The 12440-nt window shown below is 42.5% G+C and overlaps 1 protein-coding gene across 1 annotated transcript; it reads left to right on the top strand.

Annotated features, from left to right (window-relative positions):
- Positions 1–2008: 2008 nt before the first annotated feature.
- Positions 2009–5038, top strand: LOC141618767 (uncharacterized). Its single transcript, XM_074435848.1, has 2 exons — positions 2009–3715; positions 4025–5038. The coding sequence occupies exons 1-2, from the start codon at positions 2009–2011 to the stop codon at positions 5036–5038; spliced, it is 2721 nt and encodes a 906-aa protein (XP_074291949.1).
- The last annotated feature ends 7402 nt before the right edge of the window (positions 5039–12440 follow it).

The raw sequence follows: 12440 nt of genomic DNA, 5'->3' as shown, positions 1-12440 counted from the left end.
GGAAAGCAATCCCTTTTTTTCTTAATTTCGTGGGAGATGCTGTTGTTTGAAGTGAATGAGGATAGTATTCAAATTACACCTGCCAAATTTAACGCAAATCACACTATTGTTATTTGAGGTAAATTTACAATTCTTAACAATTAACAGTTTGACAAATATTATTTATGATTATGATAATATATGGTAATGATATTTTAATATATAGTCTTTCACTCGGTTATGACACGTGGCATTCAATACGAAGTATACATCAAGATTTCCTACTATAAACGAACATTTGGAAAAAAAAAAAACGTCTAGGGCTCTCCTAGGGTTTCGGTCTTAGAGTCTTTGTTCTCTCCTTGATTTCGGGGCATTTTCTCTCGATTTTTATCGCGAGTTCGTCGGTGATCGTCGTCTTGTGTTGTTGTGTTCATTGTTTTTTCTTTTGTTGTCTCTTTGTGCAGGTGCTGATGACAGGTTCTTCGAGGGGCTACCACCGGGACATGAAAGAGCCGATGGGGTCGGAGAAGGACTCTTTCGAATGGGAGGAGGATGGTAGTGAGGCGGATGGCAATAGGAAGGTGATGCTTGTAGGTAAATTATGGGCGTCGAGAGCGATAAATGTGAAAGCCGCAATTGAAACTATGGTCAATCTCTGGAATCCGTCTTCAATGGTGATGGGTAATGTAGTGGATGCGAAAGAGAAAATTTTCATCTTCCGTTTCGATGCAGACCGTGATAAAGCTAGGGTTTTGGAAGGGCACCCGTGGCACTTTGACAAGTTCCTTTGGTGCTTCAATGAACCTAACTTGACGGGTAAACTTACTGATGTCCCACTTTTTCTTTTCCCAATTTGGTCCAGGGTGTATGATTTACCTATATCGGGTCGAACGAGTTTATCCAATGCGAGGAGGATTGGGGATATTTTGGGTACATTTGTAAGTGCGGAATTTGGTCCAAACGTGGAACTCGATAGAGCTATAAGGATTCGAATTCTCCATGATGTCAGTAAACCACTTCGTGCTACTATCCCTATTAATCTGAAGGGAGGGAGCATGATAGATTTTGATGTGAAGTATGAACGCTTGCCTACATTTTGCTACGGGTGTGGATGTATAGGCCATGGTAAGAAAGACTGTGATGAAGGTCCCTATGAGGAGGAGGATTTGAAGTTTGGGGAATGGTTGAGGGCTTCGCCGTGGAAGGTTGTTAAAACATCGAAAGAGAAAGTTGGTAGGGCAGCTAGAGACTTAAGGGCGAGTTTTGATGAGTCTCAACGAAGGGAGTCTGAGGAGGCTATTGCGAGTACGATTGCGAAACTAAAATCTATTGCACTTGACTTTCGCAGCAAGAAGGGTGAGACGATGACAGCTACGCCTAGTGTTGAGGACGAAGTGTTAGAAGTACGGGGAAAGGAGAGTGATGGGGTGATTGGGCAGAATGAGGGAAATAAGGGGATGAACAAGACAGTGGCGTTGCAGTGTAGGGAGCGGGAATGAGAAGGGGGATGTAGCTGATGGAGGAAGCATTGTGGTGATGGAGACTGATGGGGGGTCAAGGGATAGGGGGAGTTAGAGGATGGGGAGCTAAATACGGGGTTGATAGAGCAGGGGGCGGGAAGGCCAGGGATTCAAAAGGAGGCTGGGAGGGGCGTGTGTAATGGGAAGGGCAGTGGGAGGACTTGGACTCGTCTACCCAGAAATAAGGATGGTCTAAAGAGTGGGAATGATGGGGAGTGTGGCAGTCCAGAGGCAGGGGGCAAGGGGCTTGGGTCGGGGAAACGTGACAGGGAGGAGGGGATAGTCATGGAGGGTCAGAAGAAAGTTAAGCTAGTTCGTGACGGGGGAGTCTTTTTACCTGAGGCGGAGGTTGACGGTGGTCAACCCCGCCGGGCCCAATGAATATCTTAAGTCTCAACTGTCGGGGCTTGGGCAACCCCGACACGGTTTTGGCTCTCCGTGCTTTAGTACGGAGGGAAGCCCCGACCATACTGTTCTTATGCGAAACTAAATTGTGTGGTCGTGAAATGAGGAAGGTGAGGGAGAGGCTGGATGGTTATTTTGGTATGGAGGTTGATAGTGTGGGTCGATCTGGAGGCTTAGCTTTCTTGTGGAAGAGGGAAGTGGACTGTGAATTCGTGTCCGCGTCCAATCATCATATGGATTTCAAGGTTAGAGGAGAGGGTGGGGAATGGAGAATCACAGGTTTCTATGGGTGGCCGGCGGTTTCAGACCGTCACTTGTCTTGGGAACTGTTGCGGTTATTGGGTAGACAATCTTCGTTGCCCTGGGTGTGTATCGAGGATTATAATGAGGTTCTCTTATCTACGGAGATGAAGGGGGGGGGGGGGGGGGGGAGTCGACCACAGTGGCAAATGAATAACTTTCGAGCGGTGGTTGATGAGTGTGGCCTTCGAGATGTCCCTTGGGAAGGCTGTAATTTCTCTTTCGATAACGGGCAAGCAGGTGAAGCTAACCGGCAGAGTATGATTGACAGAGCTATGTGCACTACTCCTTGGCTTGATTTATTCCCTTATGCTAGATTGTTCTATCTTAATCGAGAATGGTCGGATCATGCGCCTATAAGACTTGTCTTTAACTATAGGGTGTCCGAGGTGAAGCAGCCGCGTCCCTTCCGTTTCGAGCAGATTTGGGTGGGGGCTGAGGGTTGCGGAGAGGCGGTAGCACGGGGTATTGCTAAGGGGAGGGGATGTCTTGCTACGGTTTTGGAGGAGTGTGCAAGGGAATTGGGTATGTGGAAGAGAACGAATATTAATAAGATAGGACGGGATATTGAGAATAAGAATAAACAGCTTCACAAGCTTAATACAGGAGACCGAAGTCCTGGGAATGTTGCGAAAAGGAAGAAGTTGATCTTCGATATTGCGAATCTTCGTAAACAAGAGGAGCAATATTGGAGACAGCGGTCGAGGGCATTATGGTTGAAGGATGAGGATAGAAACACGACATTCTTTCATACACGGGCTCGGGAAAGAAAGCGAAAGAACCATATTGCAAGCTTGATTGATGATGATGGTATCCACAGAACCGGTGATGCAGCGGTGTCCATGGTGGCTAATAAATATTTTGAGGAGCTCTTTACAACTATGAGGCCGGGTAATATTGACTCGGTTTTGCAGGGGTTCGGTGGAAGAGTAATTGACGACATGAATGTCGAGCTACGACGTGAGTATAGCGAGGAGGAAGTTGTTGAGGCCCTAAACCAGATGCACCCGCTGAAGGCTCCAGGACCGGACGGAATGAACGGGCTATTTTTTCAGACATTTTGGAGTGATATTGGCCCTGAGGTGGTGCGTACCGTTCTCCCGGTATTGAAGGGGGAGCTGTCACCAAGAGCGCTAAATAAAACTAATATCGTTTTGATCCCTAAGAAGAAAGCTCCTGATAAAATCCGCGATTTCCGGCCTATAAGTCTCTGTAACGTCTTGTATAAATTGGTCTCTAAGGTCCTTGTTAACCGGCTCAAGAGATTTTTGGGTGATATCGTCTCAGTGAACCAGAGTGCCTTTACGCCAGGGAGGATTATTTCGGATAATGTCATGATAGCTTTCGAGCTTTTCCATTACATGAAAAATTCGAGATCGACTGACGGTTTTATGGCTATAAAATTGGACATGGCCAAAGCTTATGATAGAGTGGAGTGGTGCTTTCTACACAAAGTGCTTGTGGCGTTGGGGTTTGAGGCGGCTTGGATTAACAGAGTCATGGCGTGCGTAAGTACGATGTCTTTCTCAGTTCTCATTAATGGAAATCCGTCACAGGAATTCACTCCGACTAGGGGCTTGCGGCAAGGGGACCCGATTTCCCCATATCTTTTTATCCTCTGTGCGGAAGTTTTGTCTTTTCTTATGCGGAGTGCGATGGAGGCAGGGGCTTTACACGGTATTAGGTTGGCTACTGGGGCACCATCTATAACTCACCTTTTGTTCGCGGATGATAGTCTCTTTTTCGCCAAAGCTACGAGTGAGGAAGCTGTTACGATTTTAAATGTTTTGCGTCGTTATGAGAATGTGTCCGGGTAGCTTGTGAGTGTCGAGAAGACCACGGTGTCGTTTAGTAAGGGGGTGGAGCGTGAGAAGCGGGTTGAGATTGCGAATAGGCTGGGTTTTGTTGAAGTTGCGGAACAGGCCCGATACTTGGGGCTCCCGACGGTTATTGGGCGGTCTAAGAAGGTCCTTACGGACATTATTCGTGATAAGTTATGCATTAGATTACAGGGTTGGCTCGGGAAATTGTTGTCTAGGGCTGGTAAGGAGGTTCTTATAAAGGCGGTGGCCAATTCACTCCCTACCTATGTTATGAGTGTGTTTAAAATTCCCGCGAGCTTTTGCGATGAGCTTAGAGCGTTAGTGTCTAGATTTTGGTGGGGCCATGAGGAAGGGAAGAGAGGGATTTCTTGGGTGTCTTGGAAAAATCTTACCCAGCGGAAGGGGTGTGGAGGAATGGGGTTCAGGGATTTTACTCTTTTTAACCTTTCTTTACTTGGAAAACAAGCATGGAGGTTGGTGATGGAGCCGGGAAGCTTGTGGGCTCAAATTTTACGAGCAAAGTACTTTCCAACCGGGGACTTTATGACAGCGGGGCTGGGAGGCAACCCGAGCTATACTTGGCGCGGGATCCTTGAGGCTAGGAAGGTTTTGGACCGTGGGCTTCGGAGGAGAATTGGGGACGGGCTTTCTACTAGGGTGTGGTCTGATGCGTGGATCCCTAAAGCGCAGTCTGGACGGGTGTTGTCACCATGTGGTCCGGGCATTGAAAATATGTTGGTTGCTGACTTGATGAAGGATCATGGATGGCGGCATGATCAGCTGGAGTCTTTGTTTCTTCCATTTGAACGAAGTCGAATAGCTAACATAAGATTAAGCTTGACTCGGCCGTGTGATACTTGGTTCTGGCAGCTAGAGAAGGATGGTGTTTATTCGGTAAAATCGGCTTACAGAGAGCTTGCGGTGGAATCCTTTAGTTGGGGTAGTGATAGGCTATCTCACACCTATGCAAAAATACCCTTTGGTACAACAAATGAATGTAGTATTTAAGGGGTCGAATTCCACAGAGAGCTCGGTGGTTATTATTTTGTTGTTATGAAATGAGTTTTATCTTAGTAGAAAATGGTTGATTGATTAGTTTGGTTTGATGTGATGATAAAACAATAATAAAGAGAATGTCTAGGGAGGTCGGGTCACACACGCAAACTATGCAAATGCTCATGTCAGTTTAGGAAGTTGATTACTCGATAAATGTTTAGGCTTAAAGACACCCACCTCTCGATCTTAGCGTCAACCATAGACCGGGTCCTAGAGAAACTCTCGTTTATGACTAGGTCGTCATACTACACATGCTTAGTCTAATCCGATTCCGTGCCTCTCGACTTATAGAATGAATTAACAAACTTAATCTACGATTACGGCCAATAACCAAAGATTAAACGTTGTGGCGCAAACATGTGATAGAAACAATTTATCAATTTAACTTAGCCTCATTTTAACATTTACAATCTACTTAGTCATGCAAGGTTTCCCTTACTCCTTAGACAAATGTAACTACTCAAACATGATGAAAATGTAAACTACACTAATGATAATTAAAATGATAAACATAATGGAAATGTGAATATAATTACCTTGAAATGGAAATGGAAATGGAATTAGAAGAACAATGAAACTAGAACAAACTTGAAATGTAACTTGGAATTAAACTTGAAATGTAATTGTAATGTAATTGCTAAAAGGAAATGTAAACAAACTAAACTAAACTATGCTAACCTAAACTAACTACTAAGATTTAGAGAGAATTTAGATGGAAAAATATGTGTAAAGATGTGTCCTAGAAGTGTCGACCAAAGCTTCTATTTATAGGAGTGAAGGGAGTAACGGAAATAAGCTACAGGGGGCTAACCCCGATTGGGGCCACCCAACCCCGATCCGGGTCGTGGTATTTTTCAAATTTCTCTTAATTCCGTCTTAACTTTGCACTTAATGTTGATGCGGAATCCGATGCTTATGTCTTAATGCGTCCGTCTAAGGTATCTTAAGCATCCTTTGGCATCCAATGCAAACTCTTATCATGGGCTTTCATTTAGATTTCATTTATTTACATATCCACCAACTAAGATTGGTTTCCTCTTGCTCGGGTTTTCTAATTTCTTCCCAAAATGCCCCTATGCTTCCCGAAACTCCTTTGCATGATCAAGACTTGCTCTCATTAGCCTTGTGAACTCTTGTACTTGATACTTTGACGGGAAAAAGCTACTAAAAGCTTAATTTCCTACAAAACACAATGAAAAACAGGCAAACACAACTAGAACACGGAATTAGCTCACAAACACTAACATTAGTGCAAATGAAATGAAAAATAGAGCTAAAATAAGGGGTTAAAGTGTATATAAAATGGACCTATCGAATCGGCTATTGTAGATACCCAGTATCTGCACCTTCCAAAAACCACCCGATGATGATCGGACTATAACGTGTTTTTGATATGCGTGCGTGGATTGACTATACATGAGACGGTTTAATGCACTACTCGGATATGAAAAATGATTTCAAAAGTTTTCTAACTTCATTTGCATTAAAATAACACTATTTAGAGTTAAAACCGTCTTCGGACCCAAAACCGACAACCCGAGTCAACCTGAGTCAACCCGATTCAACCCAAATCTCGAATGTAAAAAATAATGCCATGAATGTCTTTATCATGTCATTTCCATTAAAATAACTCTATTTAGAGTTAAAACCGCCTTCAGACCCAAAACCGACTCAGAAACCCGCAACTCGGGTCAACCTGAGTCAACCCGAGTCAACCCAAATATCGAATGTCAAAAATAATGCCATGAATGTCTTCATCACGTCATTTCCATTAAAATGACCCTAATTAGAGTCAAAACTGACACCGAGCCAAAAACCGACTCGAAATTCAAATCCCGACTCACACGGGTCAAACCCGAGTCAAAGACACAAAATACCTACCCCAAATATCACCTAAGAGGAAGCTTACACGGCTAAGCAAACCTCAAAGGCCACAAATCACAACCAATAAAACATTGGTTAGAACAAATGCAAAATCCAAATTTGCGAAAGGGACAGTACACCCCATTGAGTCACGGGGTGGCTCGCGCCTCAATGGGGTGTCTGCTTAGCCTCCACGCGAACTCAACCGACCTACCATCCCACATTTCTCTATAAATACCACCCATCACACACCACAAAAATCACGCGAGCGTCCCCCCCCTCCTTCTCCCTTAAACTTCTATACTCGACTTCCTAAGTCACAAAATCGACACGTGTTTACGACCTACCGATCGTAAACACAAGCCTTACATATATTGTTTGGTACCGTCGCCGTGCATTCGACCGACCCATTCGACCAACTCAACATTAATCAACATGTTTTAATTAACATATTTTTAACTCATTTTCAAAACAAAATCCTTTTCTAAGGCACCTTTTTAAACTTCTTTGATCGCGATTAGTCACAACGAGAAAACCGTCTCTAAAGTCGTCTATTTCGCAAACATCAATACACGTAAGTTTGAGGGTATAAAAAACTCACTTTATTTCATGTATTTACTGTTTTTATGAGTCTATAAGCATGAACAATGCATAACACGATTCAAATATAGGTTAGACGAGCCAAAACCGAGTTTTGGCCAGAGACAGAAGCCCTTTGGTATGCAAAGAGGCTCGCGCCTCATGTGGGTTGTCGGGTCAGACTCATCCGTGATTGTTCTCGTCTTTCCTCTTTATTTCATTTCTTATTTGTAATCGGTTTTTACCATTTCACATGTTTCAAATCATTTTTATGATAAACTTTTTAACCATAAATCATAATCACCCTTGGTTCTCTATACCATGACGGTTTAATCCGTGACTCGGTGATATATTTGGTTAATTACATTTTAATGGGTATTTTAACACCCTTTTCTTTTATTTAGCATTTTTCTCATTTGTTTACATTTGTAAACATATTAGTCATAATTCATAATCATCCTTGGTTCTTTATACCATGTCGGTTTAATCCGAGTACGATGACAAACTTGACTAATTACAAAGAAATGAACTTAACATAATTAGTTCAAATCAAACATTTTACATTTTTATTTGTAAACGATGATTTTCAAACATGCAAATCCGACAATGAACATTACTAACATAATAGTAATTATTCCGAGTCATGAAAATCATATTTGCAAATCTTTCATCAAAAATACGGTTTTAAACAACCTTTTCAAAAACCAGGAGACGCCCCCTTGGGTCGGCTCATGGCTCGCGCCCCAAGTGGCCGCCTGTTTCCATCTTTCAAAACCAGGGCAGGGCCCCTTCCATCGCCAATAGGCTCGCGCCCCAATGGGGCTGCCTGACGCTGTTCTGCCCCGTTTTTAGCACTTGTCTAGGACGATCCCGATTACGGTTAATCCGAGTACATGACGGATCAGATTGACGAGCTTACGTGTTTTTACACTTTGTCATTCAACACACTTTTTCAAATAAATGGATCGTGTTAAGCATCATAACCCGAATTCTGTAAATGGATGTTTAATTTCCGTTCTCACATGCAAATCAACCATAAATCCAACTTGACATCTTATGCTTGATATTTGGATTAACAAATCGACTTAGAAAGCTCACATGTTAGGTTAAAACTTTTGGATGTGCATTCATGCATTTACACCGTTTTATCAACTCTTGCACTTAAACAACCACGATCGATCAGTAGAGGCCGCTAACGCGGGCGGGATTGGGTGTCCAATTAAAGGGCTTCCCAATACGTACCCTCACCCCTTACTCAGAACCTTTGGATAGTCGATGGCCTTATCCAGGGCGTACGAGAGTCATTTTAGGCATATAATGCTAAAAGGGGGACGAGTCCTTATCTTTAGTACCTATGTCAAACACCGCTTTTTGCCTTGGTTGACCTAGGTATAAAGTGGATTCGAACGGGTTCCAGGCATCCCACAAATGCTTGGTGGCGACTCCGAACATCTCTACATCGTTTCGTGGCCCTTGCCGAGACGATACCGACCGATCTAAAGCGATCCGGTCGAAAGTATTTTACGCCGCCGAGCGTGGCTTTCAAAAGACCGATGTACGTCCACAGTTTGGCTAGGCGTGCATGTGGCCCATGTCCACAGTTTGGCGACTCCGCTGGGGAAAACTAGGACACTTGTGTCTTTGTGATCCTTAGAGCTGAAACTCGAACGAGGTCGTGGTTAAAGTGCATTAATTGATATTACGGTCATAAGTCGGGTTCCTTATCCGGGCCCATAACCTAATCTTTATCGACCAATTGGCTCGTCTCGTCGGCGTGAGTTTTTTTTCATCCCCGCGTTTCGAATCCCGATTGAGTCAAGCATACCGTTGACGTTACACATTTCTGTTTCGTCAAAGAGCTTTCATCACCTTCGAGCACGAGGCTAGGGCACCCTCCTTACACATTTTGTTTGGATTGGTATCCCTCTCGCAAATCGGGGTTTGATTGCTTGGTGTGTAACCCACCCTTTAAGCCAAAACCCGTGTCAGCATAATGCATAATATAATGAACTGCGAATGCTTATGTGCTACTTGTTCATAAGTCCTTCCGTGTCATTTTCAAACTTCCAAAATCACCTTTTTGCGCCGTTATAATGGCCATTTCAAACCTCGGTCTTTCGCCGACCGATGCACGCCTTTCTAGGCCGTCGTAATGACGATTTCCAAACCCGGTTTTTTATAACTATTTCAACACGCCTTTCTAGGCCGTCATAATGACGATTTTAAAACTCGGTTTTTATAACCATTTCAACACGCCTTTCTAGGTCGTCGTAATGACGATTCTCAAACCCGGTTTTTATAACCATTTCAACACGCCTTTCTAGGCCGTCATAATGACGATTTTAAAACCCGGTTTTTATAACCATTTTAACACGCCTTTCTAGGCCGTCGTAATGACGATTTTCGAACCGGTTTTTTTTATAACCATTTCAAATGCACCTTTTTATACCGTTGTAATGACGATTTCAAACCTTGGTTTTCACAAACCATTTCAAAATCCCCTTTTACGTCATCATAATGGCCGTTTCAAAACTCGGTCTGCCGCCAACCGTTGCATTCTCAAAGCGCCTTTTTATGCCGTCATAATGACGAATTCTACCCTCGAGTTTTCAAAATTCGAAATCAGTTTTCAAACAAAAACGTTTTTTTTTTCAAACCGTTGTAATGATGATTTCAACCCGTGCAACTTTCCAAAATTTCAAATGTCGTTTTCGAAATCAAATTTGGCTTTTCTAAGCCGTCGTAATGACGATTTCAATTCTCACAATTTTCGATTTGCATACAGTCTTTCAAAGGTTAAAACGGTTTTCTAACCCGTCGTAATGACGAATTCAATCCTCACAATTTCCAATTTCAAATATTTGAAAACTAATTTATCCGTTTTCAAATTTCAATTCAAAATAAAATCTTTGAAAACTAATTTAACCGTTTTCAAATTTCAAATTCAACTTCAAATCATTTGAAAACGAATTTAACCGTTTTCAGATTTCAAATCAAAACTCAAATCTTTGAAAACAAATTTAACCGTTTTCAGATTTCAAATCAAAACTCAAATCTTTGAAAACAAATTTAACCGTTTTCAAATTTCAAATCCAATTTCAAATCATTTGAAAACTAATTTAACCGTTTTCAAATTTCAATTCAAAATCAAATCTTTCAAAACCAATTTAACCGTTTTCAAATTTCAATCCAAAATCAAATATTTGAAAATGAATTTAACCGTTTTCAAATTTTAAACCAAATTCTAAATCCTTTGAAAACAAATTTAACCGTTTTCATGGCCATTGTGATGACGATTCCAAATTCTTCGATTCTCGATTTTCAAATCCGTGATTCGGAATTTCAAAAACCGTCTTCGGAAACAACACCTTGTTTTCGAGCGCATAATTTCAACTCAAACCGTCTTTTGAAAACAAACTTAAGACAACTCTTCAACTGATCGACTTTCGGAGATCTCTGCTCTTCGGAAGCTGTTCATAAAATGACAAATGAATATTTTTGAAAATTTCTATTTTTGAAAATTTCAGTCCACCTTTCTGATTCAGCCTCGAGTCGATTTCAAGTCAAGTCATCTCGATAGCGTCGTGTCTCCGCCAAAGTCAGTACCTACCTTCTGGTCTAGGTCGTGTCACCCAGTTATCGAGACATATCCAATGGCGTTAGCAGAAACCTGTCGGGTTATAAACCCGTCTTTCCCCTACATTACGGGTCAAAGGTCAAGTTTGCATACATGTCTTGTCCAACGGCGTCACGCCGGCAACGCACCTCCAAATCTCGTCATAAGTCATATGTCTAGGCATCACTATGCCAAAGTTGACACTCAAGTCTAAATTCAAAGTCATGCACCAAGAGTTCAAACACAAGAGGTCATTCACGATCTTTAATGAACTCATAAACTAGTCACGTCGTCGCGTCTTCACGACAAAATTGCCTTTTGTAAATATGTGTCGTACTTGCCTTTGTTTGTGCAAACCCTTGCCAAGACAAGTTATAACGCCTATCGTTATGTCAATTAGGGATCCCTTGGGTGCCATCGATCGCCAACCAGGAACTCAAGAAGCTGATCCATCTGCATCAACCATGACTTCTGCTGAAACCAACAACATGGTCCTTCGACTCATAGCTACCGTGGAAATATTGAGCACTCGTCTCTCCCAAGTTGAGGACAAAATGATAACCGAGAGTCTTCCCTCTCCTGATATTGAGCAAAGGGTTAAGCTCATTGAAAGCCGACTACTTGCCAACAACAGAAACAACCCTCCAGAAAACCCTATCGAACACGGTCAGAAACTTTCCTTGGGTTGCTCTCACCTCGTCCCTCCCTACGATGATAAAATTCGTACAATTGGTGAAGACGGACTATAAAGCAATATACCCATGATCTCCGTCTCCATCAACAACATATTCTCAAAGCTGCGAGTGGCTATCGATGATTTGAACACTCGGGTAGCTAATTTGGGGAAAAAGATTGGTAATGCCGAAAATGAACCTAACCACCAAGGAGGAGACCAACACCCAATTCCCAAACAAACAAATACTGAAAATAAGGAGTCATCCGATGGTTCCCACATCCATGAACCCACAAACAAAGAACATAAAATTGCCTCACCAAATTCTCCTTCAAAATACCAATCAATTTCCTCAAAACTGGCCATTGACAACGACCAAATCCTGCTTCCGCCCAGGATTAACAAAAACAAAAACAAAACTCACAAAAACATCCCCAAAAACACCAATGTGGGAACCATGGGAAAACATCAAAGGATATTCACGGATTTGGGAATGACATATGGCACCGCTCTGAGGATACTTTCTTCAGAAGGATTACTGCAACCTATTGGTCCCACTCCAGATCCAAAACCAGAAAACATGACCCAATTTTGGAATGGCTATGCATATTGTCGATATCACA

This window comes from Silene latifolia, chromosome X (assembly GCF_048544455.1).
Source record: "Silene latifolia isolate original U9 population chromosome X, ASM4854445v1, whole genome shotgun sequence".
In the NCBI taxonomy this organism is placed as follows: Eukaryota; Viridiplantae; Streptophyta; class Magnoliopsida; order Caryophyllales; family Caryophyllaceae; genus Silene; species Silene latifolia.
The sequence above is the reverse complement of the archived record's forward strand: the minus strand, read 5'-3'. Positions and strand labels throughout refer to the sequence as shown.

What these genes read in the sequence shown, in the direction of transcription:
- LOC141618767 (XM_074435848.1), top strand. Translation starts at nt 2,009, where the DNA reads ATGAGGAAGGTGAGGGAGAGGCTGGATGGTTATTTTGGTATGGAGGTT. An exon ending in TTAACAGAGTCATGGCGTGC is followed by an intron (nt 3,716 to 4,024) that starts GTAAGTACGATG and finishes GTGTCCGGGTAG; the next exon opens with CTTGTGAGTGTCGAGAAGAC.